The 11,258-nt window shown below is 34.3% G+C and overlaps 2 protein-coding genes across 4 annotated transcripts; one reads left to right on the plus strand and one right to left on the minus strand.

Moving 5' to 3' along the window:
- The first annotated feature begins 1,354 nt into the window (after positions 1-1,354).
- On the plus strand, positions 1,355-4,256 carry LOC120077121 (vesicle-associated membrane protein 722-like). The gene is made up of 5 exons (XM_039031016.2): positions 1,355-1,733; positions 2,762-2,903; positions 3,034-3,154; positions 3,341-3,403; positions 3,859-4,256. The coding sequence occupies exons 1-5, from the start codon at positions 1,544-1,546 to the stop codon at positions 4,000-4,002; spliced, it is 660 nt and encodes a 219-aa protein (XP_038886944.1). The 5' UTR covers positions 1,355-1,543; the 3' UTR covers positions 4,003-4,256.
- A 2,034-nt stretch (positions 4,257-6,290) lies between these two features.
- Positions 6,291-9,550, minus strand: PANC (pantoate-beta-alanine ligase). Of its 3 annotated transcripts, none has more exons than XM_039030929.2 (4): positions 8,691-9,550; positions 7,690-7,803; positions 7,415-7,546; positions 6,291-6,610 (listed from the first exon to the last, which is right to left on the minus strand). In XM_039030929.2, exons 1-4 carry the CDS (start codon positions 9,264-9,266, stop codon positions 6,494-6,496), a joined length of 939 nt encoding a protein of 312 aa, XP_038886857.1. In that variant the 5' UTR covers positions 9,267-9,550; the 3' UTR covers positions 6,291-6,493. The 3 variants fall into 3 exon arrangements, with proteins under 3 accessions (XP_038886857.1, XP_090169902.1, XP_038886858.1); XM_090313776.1 differs by having other exon boundaries at positions 6,291-6,688; positions 8,691-9,508; XM_039030930.2 differs by lacking the exon at positions 6,291-6,610 and adding an exon at positions 7,162-7,329 and having other exon boundaries at positions 8,691-9,508.
- Between the last annotated feature and the right edge of the window lie 1,708 nt (positions 9,551-11,258).

Here is an 11,258-nt window from a genome sequence, read left to right on the forward strand (position 1 = left end):
TAAACTTCTAGTTTTGTATAGAATAGATCTATGAGTTTTAATAAATCTGAAATAAGTTTTCGACTAGACACAAAATTTATGATTGAAGGATTCATTAGAAACTATTCTAAAATTCATGACCCTGTTTGACACAAAACAAAATATTCAAAGACTAATCTATAAATTAGTATACACGTTTGAAATTATAAGTACAAATTGAAATCATTCTATTAGTCTATCAAGTTCTATGTAAAATTGTCTTGAATTATTGAAATGTTAACCATTGCATTTAATAAGTTATTGTTATTAATTTTTTTTCTTTTAATATTTTTTTTACAATATGAATGGGAAATCAAACATTCAGTATTAAAGTTGATAAAGTTGATAGTATAAATTTTTTAACTATTTTACTATATTCACGTACATTAAAATTTACGAATTTGTTAGATATCAAATTTATTATTTTTTTCAGCAAAGGTAGAATCAATGACCATTTAATTTAATCCCATAGGTCGTAAACATAACACACAAAATATTTATTGAACGCGAATTTGAAAGTTTATAAATGTTCTGACCTTTTTTTTTAGCTCTACCAACTAATTATACATATATATATATATATATATATATATATATATATATATATATATATATATCTTTAATTTTTTAAAAAATACAAAATTAAAAATTTAGCCTCTCTTCACATAACCAATAACCATTCCCTTAACAAAATATGTAAATTCTTTAAAAAAAATGAAAATTATCTTTTTTTTAAAAAAAAAAAAACCCCTAAAAAAGTAGATTAAAACTAGAATTTATAGTTTATAAGATTAATTCTAAAAATATAAAATCTAAAAATTAAGACCTTTTGGTAACCATTTTGTTTTTGTCTTTGAAAATTAAGTCTTTGGACATTACTTTCACCTCCAATTTTCTTCCTTTCTTATTACTTTTCACCAATTATTTAAAAAACCAAGCCAAAATTTGAGAACTAAAAATAGCTTTTAAAAAAATGGTTAAGAATTAACCATTATACTTACAGAAATATGCAATTCATGGTAAAAAATGTGAATGAAATAGACTTAATTTTAAAAAACAAAAATAAAAAACTAAATGGTTACCAAATTATGGCTTAAATGGTCATCAAAGTAAAATTTACAATTTTAAATCTAAAAATGTAATTTACACAATCAAATATAAAAAAACTATTTATAGAAATAAAAAAATACTGATAGACACTTATAAATTTCTATCAATATTACTATCATAACAATAATTAAATTTTGTTATTTGGTAAATATTTTAGTCTATTTTTTAATTTTTAAAAATCCCATTAAATATTTAATTATGACGGAAAAAAAGAAAGAAAAGTTGCGTGGCATTTCCGTTATTTTCGATGAGATCAAAGGGTAGCTACAACTAACTCAAAGAGAACACAGAGACATGCTAACTTTTCGAGCTTCCCCTTGAAGCAAAGCCTTCATTTTCTCTCAAATTTTCCCTCTCTCTCTCTCTTTCTAATTCTCCTCCGATTCGGATTAGGGCAAAAGATTCATCGTCTTCCATGGGGCAACAATCTTTGATCTACAGCTTCGTTGCTCGTGGAACTGTTATTCTCGCAGAATATACAGAATTCACCGGCAATTTCACCAGTATAGCCTCCCAGTGCCTCCAGAAGCTTCCCGCCACCAACAACAAGTTCACTTACAATTGCGATGGCCACACCTTCAACTATCTCGTCGACAATGGATTCAGTAACTTTCTCCGTCTCTTCTTCCTTTTTTTTCATCGATTCCATCCTTTTTCCTATGGTTTTCATGGCTTTCGTCTTTTGATCGTTTGTTTCATATCGATACAACTGTTATGCATGTATATTATGCGATTCTTTCCGATTCTCTTGTTTAGTTTAAATCGTGTTTCCGTATTGATATTTGCGTTAGATTCGATTCTTAACGCGTTGTTATATCGGAGTGGAAGTAATAAGAAACTAGTATCGTAAGCATCGTTTTGTGTTACGCTGATGAGATCATTAATGGAGGATTCGGTTCTGTAGATATCATTCTATTTTGAAAGATATTACGTATTGAAAAGAACGATCGTGAAAATTCCTTGGTGGATTCTTGAACGAGTCCTTCAATTATGCCACAACTCGATATTTATTCCACCTCGTTATCGTTTTAGAAACCGTTTCCTTGGAGATCTGTTTCGCTTTTGTCTTTTTCTGAAGTTATTTCTTAAGTTCGTCAATGCGAGAGAACTGTTGCAGATGTGGTATCCGAAAACTGTCAGTCTTCGTATCAATATTTCTGGAGCCTTTAAACTGCAATCTCCTCTGTTTATGAGGACAACAAGTTCTTTTATACTAATTTCAGTTTCGGTGTTCATTTCTCTATTAACAGTTCTGTAAAATTAGGATTCTCCTGTTATGTTAATCACCCACTCTCTTCGTTTTGTAAGTTACTATTTGAGTTCTTTGATTGAAGATTCTGTTGTCCTGAGGATGTTTCTCATCTCAGTTCATGGACATGGTTCCTGAGCGTGTTTCATCATTGTCATTAATTACTATTTCAGTTTAAGGTCCAGTCAAGAAATTCACCTTCAATTCAAATTAATGGAGGAAATAATTAAGAACCAAGATTATTTATGTACTTCCATGAGAAAGACGATGCTTAAAAATCTACTGGACGTGGATCCTAAAAATTTCTGAGTTTGCTTGTGCTCCATACTGTCTCTATTGCTTACATAAGTAAATCTAATTGATACCATCTCTTCCACGTTGCAGCTTACTGTGTGGTTGCAGTTGAAGCTGCTGGCCGACAGATCCCTATTGCATTCCTTGAACGAGTTAATGAGGACTTTGTGAAGAGATATGGAGGTGGAAAGGCCATGACAGCAACTGCCAACAGCCTGAACAAAGAATTTGGGTACCTTGTTGGTTGCTTCATGGAAATTATTAAATGAATATCCCATTATATCTTATCTAACATTATATATACAGAATGAATGTGCCATTACCTGGATTTTGATTCCAACAACATTATATTTTTTATATAGGTCTAAACTGAAGGAGCATATGAAGTATTGTGTGGAGCACCCAGAGGAGATCAGTAAGCTTGCCAAAGTGAAAGCACAGGTTTCTGAAGTCAAAGGAGTAATGATGGAAAACATTGAAAAGGTACAAGAAATTTTTGCCATCTAACGCTTGCTACCTACAGCCATTACATCCTGCCTTGCCTTTCAATCTAAAATCTAGGAAAAGGCCATATTCTGATTATTATAACATTTGATCTGATTTAATTGTTTATTTTATTTTACTGGATATCCAAATGTTGGGTTTATTCACTAATTGTTCTCTCTACAGGTTCTTGATCGTGGAGAGAAGATTGAGCTTCTAGTGGATAAGACAGAAAACCTTCGATCTCAGGTCATTGTCAGATCCTTTTGCATGACTCACTAAACTATGATTGCCGATTGGCGATCTGAGAAATGATGCATTCTTTTCTATATTGCCCAAGTCTAGATGCTATATGAATTAGAGGAAATTTAGTTCATGAATGAATGACTAATATCATATTTGTTTGCAATTATTTACTACTTGTGGATATATTGAGCTGTTACTAAGCTATATACCTTAAGGAAAATAGTCTCATTTAGAGTGAGCAGCAACATTATAGAGCGTATCTGTGCTATATGCTTCTAATTTTTTAGCTTATTCGTGTAATAGTCTCATTTAGACGTAGCACTATGCTTACTTCTGTGATTCCAATGGATTATTGGCCTTAATTGTCATAAAAAAACAGAAGATTATGTTTACAAAAGTGGAAACACACGATATTTTATATTGTGAATACAAAATTGAATTGAGAATGGTATCTGCAGGCACAAGATTTTAGGCAGCAAGGAACCAAAATGAGGAGAAAGATGTGGTATCAGAACATGAAGATAAAGTTGATAGTTCTTGCAATCGTACTCGCGTTGATTCTGATTATCATTTTGTCTGTCTGCGGCGGCTTCAAATGTTGATGGATTCTTCTCCTTGCAGCAGCATTAGGATTTTGGTGATGGGATCGGTCTTACTCGGACAGTTTTATACATGCTTGTTTATTGTACAAATCTTTCAGTTCCAAGTTCCACTTACCCATACGTTTACCTAAGGACCCTGCTTTGTATAGATTGTGCGGTTATATTCTTTTGACATGCTTTGTATGGAAATATATCATCATTCGTTTGCTAAACAATACACACGCTTGGTTAATCAATAACGCATGGATTATGCATATTTGGTTTTTGGTCCATTTACAAGATAGATTTGACAGCATATCTTCTATTTCTTTTTTCTTTTTGGATATTGTGATATATGGTTCAGTTGTTCACTTGTCCTATTTGAAGTTGCAGGAAGGGTAAAATTTTAGCCTTTTGAAATCTGAGAGATGTTGGCCGACTAGTCAACTAATGGTATGAGGTCGCTCTTACCTACTTGTGCTAGAGCCTCCCGATTCGTGGTAGTTAAATTTTATTTTTGTCATATTCAAAAAATCACTTTTAAAATACGTATTTATGGTGTATTTGGTTTCACTTTTTTAAGTATTTAATTTTTAGAATAAGTCTCGTGGAAAAAATTAAAGTGTTTGGTAACTAAAAATAGTTTTTGAAACAATTTCAAAGTGTTTTAAATCATTAATAAAATTTTTTTTATAAAAAAAGTCATTTTTATCTCGGGTCTTTAATCATTTAAATTCGATATTTTTTTAAAAGTAGTTGTATTTAAATCCACAACACCTAGCTATGATATGCACTATGGAAAATGATCTTTATTGTCCATCTCTAGTAGGACTCTTGTATCCTAAAAATAAATTGACACCTAAATTTATTAGGTGGTAAACCATCAATTTTATCAACTTCGATTCTAGACTCAACAAGTGTTGCAATCTTTGGTTCAATTTCCATTAATTCACACACTAATTTTAGCAAAAAAGGAGGGTAAATATCTTCATAAACTCATTAATTTCAATAATATAAGTTTTGCACTAAAATAAGTTTAACCAAATGTACAAACTAACGAATAACAGTCATTTAGTTTCAATCTTGCATTTTTCTAGAATGTCATCGATTTAATATTGTACATATAATTTATAATTAATTGAACGCATAAAGACGACAATTTTGTTCATAACAATATTTGAAGCAAGAACTTGTTAGAGGTTTAAAATTGCAACTTTTTTTAAATTTAAGGTTTATATTTACAAAAAAGGTTTGGGGGTGCAATTTAACTCAGAATATGAGATACAAGTTTCTTGAATTTGGAATTTAATCTATGCAATCGAGAATGTTAAAAAAATTTCAACTTTTACCTCTAAATAGACTTAGTTATAATTTTCATTGATGTTCTTTAATTCTTTAATCTATCTTTTTCGTATAACAAATGTGGGGATAAGTAAGTCGATTCTAGATAAGTTAAATTCACTCTGCTAATTCACTAATTTTAGTATTATCGAGATACAATATTAAATTTTATTAATTCACAAATTAACAATAATTTTGTCAAAATTCACAATCCTTAACCAGAATTATGATGCCATATTTATTTGATATTTCATTGATAGAATATGGAAATGCCTTTTCTTTTTAAACGAATTTTCGATTTTCTAAAAGGGTTTTTAACTTTAAGATTTATTTATCTTGATCTGAAGTGCCATATGATGAAATTGGAACTCTTACGACTCAATATGTATCATCTTTCAAATTTTTTAATCAATATCATGTGAAACTTATAATTTAAGTAAATTAAACTCCTAATTTTTCATAGACCAACTAATCTAGACATTTCATTACGATTACTTTTGTAAATCATTAATGCATTGATTTTCAAACGTGTAGACTTTTTTAAAGTTGGTTTTACAAAATAGATAATTAAAGTAAATGCATAAAACGTTTTTAAAAGAAAGTTTTGTCTAAGAGTCTAAATTTACACAACTATAAGCTTCATACAAGGCTTTTTTTCCCTCAAAACATAATGAAATGTGCAAATCGATAGACTTACAAAAGTTCGACGTTTAAATTTATATACAATTATTAGGTCAGGATTCAAAGCTCATTTAGATAGACTAAAGAAAAAAATGTTTTTTTAATTTTTTATTTAAACTCTTTTGATAAAAAAAAAATGTTTAAAAAGAATTATGAGAGTGTATCAAAAGCTGTTTTGAGTTATTGCCTAATACTTCATTTTTTTTTTCCCAAAATGACTTATTTTCAAAATTAAACAATTGAAAACTTAATCCAAATACACCCTTAAATTAATACAACCCTCAAAGTTTAAGAGTATAAATTGACACTTTCCCTTTTTTTATTATTCTTTTCATCTCCATTGGAGTCTTGAGTTTGAATTATTTTGGTACACATAAATAGGGGTTTAAACTTCTATATATGGGTGGCCTTCAAATGGTGTTGCCATATTATACTTCTAACAAAAAGGGGAGGGGGGAAGAATGAGCAAAAGGGAAAAGAAGGTAAATACTCAAATGTTTATTTCCATGTTGTCTATGAGTCTGACTTCGCCAAACCAAGCAGCAATTAATATCACAACTGGACTCTTGATCTCCTCCACCACCTCCAAACTCTCCTGTTCCACAATCTATCACCAACAAAGAACCACATTAAACTTTTAAACTTTCTTGTTGTTTCGAGGCATCGTCGGAAAATAACGTCCATTCTTTCCGAAACAAAAAAAAAAAAAAAAAAATCAGTAAATACAAGTGTGGTTAACAATAACATTATGATAAAAAAGACATCTTCGATTCTTCTGGTTTTGAGAAGAATTGAAGTTGCTTTTCCTTCCATTTTGGAAGACTAGTAATGAACCATGATTTCGCAATTATGCATAATAAACTTTTGAGCAGCCCCATTTCCAGTCCATAAAATGGCCAGAAGCTTTAAAAAGAAAATCAATTTATATTTACTAAGCTTTAGAAGTTGTATCGATTAGAACTCCCTAATTTATACACTCCAATTTTCATTAAAAAAATATCGTGAGACTTATATATTGTTTCATTGAAACTCTTAAATTGTTCATAAGCGAATCAATTTAGACCATTTATTAAGGTTATCTAAACGAGAGTCTAAATTGATTCTCTCCTAAAAATTCGTGAATTTAATTGATAAAATTAAAAGTCTCACTTAACGTTTATCTAATCGGAATGAAATGGAGGGTATAAATTAATATACTCACGAAAGCTCAAGGTTTAAATTGATATAACCCTACATTTGCACTCTTATCAGCAAAAATGGCTATCCAATAAAACCATGAAAAAGGACAAGCTACAACTCCACACTATCTCTCAACTAAGTTGAAGGCTGCACAAAGTCACAGACAGAACATCAAAAGCTTAATATAGGCTCAAGTCAGAAGACTTCCTAACTTAAAAAATTCAGGGCTAACCTCAGCATAATCAAGTTCTCCACCAGCTTCCCGTACTTCATCGACGACCAAATTCTTTAATCTTTTGCAATTGAGTTCACCTCTTTCTGCTGCAGATTTTGCTTTTGACAATGACCTGTTTATAGACAATGCCTATTAGACGAGAAATAAGAAGTCAGTCAGTTTCTGAATCTAAGTAATCATTTGATTATGAACAATAAGGCCATATGCTTTGCACTTTGAAGACACTACACTATAATTTGAAAAGAAATAGATAGATCAATGAAGGAGAGAACCTTTAGTCTTTCTTCAGGTGAGAGCCGCACATTGCGAGAACTCATTGCAAGACCATCGGCATCGCGCACGATTTCAAACCCCACAATGTTTATGGAAAAATCAAGATCTCGAACCTGGAAAGGAGCTGAAGTGAGAAATATTGTCACCAGCGGTAAATAAACAAGTGCCTTTCTTAGTCCAATGATAGCAAATGATAACTGGTTGCAATCTAGAACTAAAGATGGTAAGGCAAGAAGTTAGAGAAATATATATCATCCACTTGTTGCCCAACCCAAATTTTAAACTATCAAGATCAGATCTAAATGAAGTTCAAGGGACAGGAGTTAAAGTCATACCCTGCAGGGCATATTGCAAACGTGAAAGAATTAGTATTCTTGAAAACTCAACTACCAGTTCATCTAATAGTATTAATCGAAGAAGCTTTTCGAAATCTGAAGATAGTCTTACAAACTAAATTCATAAATCTTAGAATTAAGCAATCAAGTTCAAAATTTAGATGACAAACAATGATTTTTTTGGGGGGATTAAACATCTACTATAATTGAAAAAGGGTTCCAAGTAAGTATGATTGTCTATGAAATAATTATAAAAAGTCTTTGATACAGAAATCTAAAGAGAAACATGGAAACTCACTAGGGTCTCTATCCACACCTCTAAATACTTGTTGTTCCTTTCCTCCCAAAATTCTCACAACAAAGCACACACCCCCGCCAATTACAAAGAGCGACCTTTGACCAAAAGGCTTAAGCTTAGGGGAGAGGGAAAATTTAATATCATATCATCAAACATTTCTCTTTTGGAAAAAAAAACTCTCCGATCATTAAACGAACATCCCTCGAGATAGCACAAAATCAAACCCTGAAAGAAACACTTCACATAGACGTCAATCCGACACTCTAGAGAAGGTGATCCTGAATTTTGAGCTCTAAACAGATATCAGAATTAAAACCAATCACCTTCTTCTATCCCACACGGAAACAAAACGAAGACAGAGACTCACCATCCGCCTGATAATCCGCCATTGCTGATAATCCTTCTTCCCAAACACTGCAACATCAGGCTCCACAATATTGAACAATTTGGTAACAACGGTAGCAACCCCTCTGAAGAAAACAGGTCTGCTGCTCCCACACATCCCCTTCTCCAAACGCTCGACTCTCACCCATGTCTCATGCCCAGAACCAGACTCCTCCAAGCAAGAAACCGCCGCCATTCCGCCATTTCCGGCACAATCCCTAGCTGATTCTACTCCATAATCGTAGAGATTATGAGGATGGAAAACGACATCAATTCCTCCAGGAACAGCCATGAGCTTCCGAATGTCGCCCTCGAAATCTGAAGGATAGGTCGAGAGGTCCTCGGAAGGGGCAAATTGGCTAGGGTTTACGTAGATTGAGACCACAACGAGTTGTGTATGCTTGTGAGCTTCTTGGATTAAAGAAAGATGGCCGTCGTGAAGGAACCCCATGGTGGGAACGAGGGCGATGGTTTTGCCTTGAGTTCTCATGGCTCTGGTCCATGTCCTCATCTGGTTCTTGTCTGTAATTATCTTTGGCTGCTTCTCCTTCCCCGCCATTGGAGAATCGAACTGAAACCTTGAATCGAACCGGCTGATCAAAATGAGAAAACCCAAAAGCTTATGATCGAAGGTGATAAGGGAAACACGAAGCCATGGCGGTTGGATACTCGAGAAACGTTTCAAATCCAAACAACTGATTCAATATGCATCCAAATAAGAGAGAGATTTTCTCGAAAAAACCAAAAAAAAAAAAAGGGAGGAAAACAATATTAAATATGGGGGTGAGGAATCGAAGATCCAAGTCTCTTAATCCATTGTTCATATTTTGTATGTTTATATTTGTTGTATCATGCTCTTATTAATATCAATTTATATTTCTAAACTTTTAGAATTATATCAATTTGAACTCATAATTCTTACGTTCTTAGAAGTCTCTCTCGTATATTGAGTATTGAAACTTCGTGCTATGCTGAGTGTAACGGTCATGCTTGTCCAGGGCCTGTTGCCCATGGCCGCATGCCCAATCCAACCCCCTTCTAGCATACTTTCATATCTTGTATTGTATTAGTTTAGTTAGCTTGCTTTCTTTACATTTTCATTGTAAGTGACCACTCGCCCTTTTACATATGCAAGGGCGCCAGTTGGCTTTTTGTTCAGAATGCACTATATGGGGATAAGACTAACCATCACTTCCTCATACCCGGAGTAGTACTCTATAAAGCTGTTGTTGTTGCTTATTGCTTTTTAGTCTACTACAATCTTTCTTTCTTTATTCACACTCACAAAACTTCTTACGAAAACCTTTTCTCTAAACCCGTTTTCCCTAAAACGAGGGTGGAGATTGCAAGAGGCACTCGGTGTGCCATCGGCAGTCCGTATTCGAGTTGGCTGACTTGTTCGTGAGCGGGAACAAGTGCCGCACAATCGCTAAGAGAACTTTCCGAAAGAGCGATTGTGACAGTTGGTATCAGAGCCAGGTTGGCTTATAGAGGGAAGATCAGTGATCATGTCGGCGACGAAGAACCTAAACAAGTCCCATGTGGATAGATTGGTAGAGATGGAAGAACAAATGCTCTACCTGAGAGAGGTCCCAGATAATGTCCGTTTCCTTAAGACTCGGCTACAAGAAGTTGCCGAGAAAGCCGATGGAATTGATGCGGTGGTAGGCCGCCTAGACGGATTACCCGTAAGAGAATTGATGATGAGGGTAGAGACCCTCGAGACCAAAACAGTACGGTCCGGCAGCTTTGAATGAGGCGATAGCTCCTCGGGCTCTGTTGCCCACATAGAGGAGCATGTCGAAGAGCTGGACAGCTCCCAAAAAGCAATACTTCAGATGGTAACCGATTTATCTGAAGACTTTCGGTCGGCCCTGGATGTCGTCAGAGCCGAGATAGCGGATGTGAGTGCTAGGGTGAATCTCACCATCCGAGCGGTAGGGAACCAAGCCCCATCTGGGAGAGCGATGGCAGTGAGCAGAATAAAAATCCCAGAACCGAAACCCTTCTGTGGGGTGCGAGAAGCGAAAGCCCTGGAAAATTTTATCTTCGACCTTGAGCAATACTTCAAGGCGACGAACACAGTGACTGAAGAGTTAAAAGTCACACTAGCAACGATGCATCTAGCTGAAGATGCGAAACAGTGGTGGAGATCACGATTTACAGACATACAGGAAGGACGCTGCACTATTGATACTTGGGATAGATTGAAACAAGAACTTCATTCGCAGTTCTTCCCTGAAAATGTCGAGATCTTGGCTCGACGAAAACTCTGAGAGCTAAAGTAAACAGGTAACATCAGGGACTACGTAAAACTGTTTCCAGGACTCATGTTGGACATACGAGATATGTCTGAAAAAGACAAGGTCTTTTGCTTTGTGGAAGGGCTGAAACCGTGAGCGAAATCAAAACTATATGAACAGAGAGTACAGGATCTCCCCTCTGCCTATGCGGCAGCTGAACGACTATACGACCTTAGCACTGTCTCACAAGATGTGAGGAAGCAATCAACTTCCTCAAATGGTGGAAACAGAAACAGCCGTTCCAGTCC

Source organism: Benincasa hispida, chromosome 5 (genome assembly GCF_027475165.1).
Source record: "Benincasa hispida cultivar pf3 chromosome 5, pf3_genome.v1.1, whole genome shotgun sequence".
NCBI lineage: Eukaryota > Viridiplantae > Streptophyta > Magnoliopsida > Cucurbitales > Cucurbitaceae > Benincasa > Benincasa hispida.

Bases quoted from the DNA above. Each gene is read 5' to 3' on its own strand.
- LOC120077121 (XM_039031016.2), top strand. From the start codon at position 1,544: ATGGGGCAACAATCTTTGATCTACAGCTTCGTTGCTCGTGGAACTGTT. The intron at 1,734-2,761 runs GTAACTTTCTCC...TCCACGTTGCAG, and splicing joins TCTCGTCGACAATGGATTCA to CTTACTGTGTGGTTGCAGTT. The intron at 3,155-3,340 runs GTACAAGAAATT...TTCTCTCTACAG, and splicing joins TGATGGAAAACATTGAAAAG to GTTCTTGATCGTGGAGAGAA.
- PANC (XM_039030929.2), bottom strand. From the start codon at position 9,266: ATGGCGGGGAAGGAGAAGCAGCCAAAGATAATTACAGACAAGAACCAG. The intron at 7,547-7,689 runs GTTCTCTCCTTC...CTCGTCTAATAG, and splicing joins CACCTGAAGAAAGACTAAAG to GCATTGTCTATAAACAGGTC. The intron at 6,611-7,414 runs GTTAGCCCTGAA...TGTTGGTGATAG, and splicing joins GAGAACTTGATTATGCTGAG to ATTGTGGAACAGGAGAGTTT.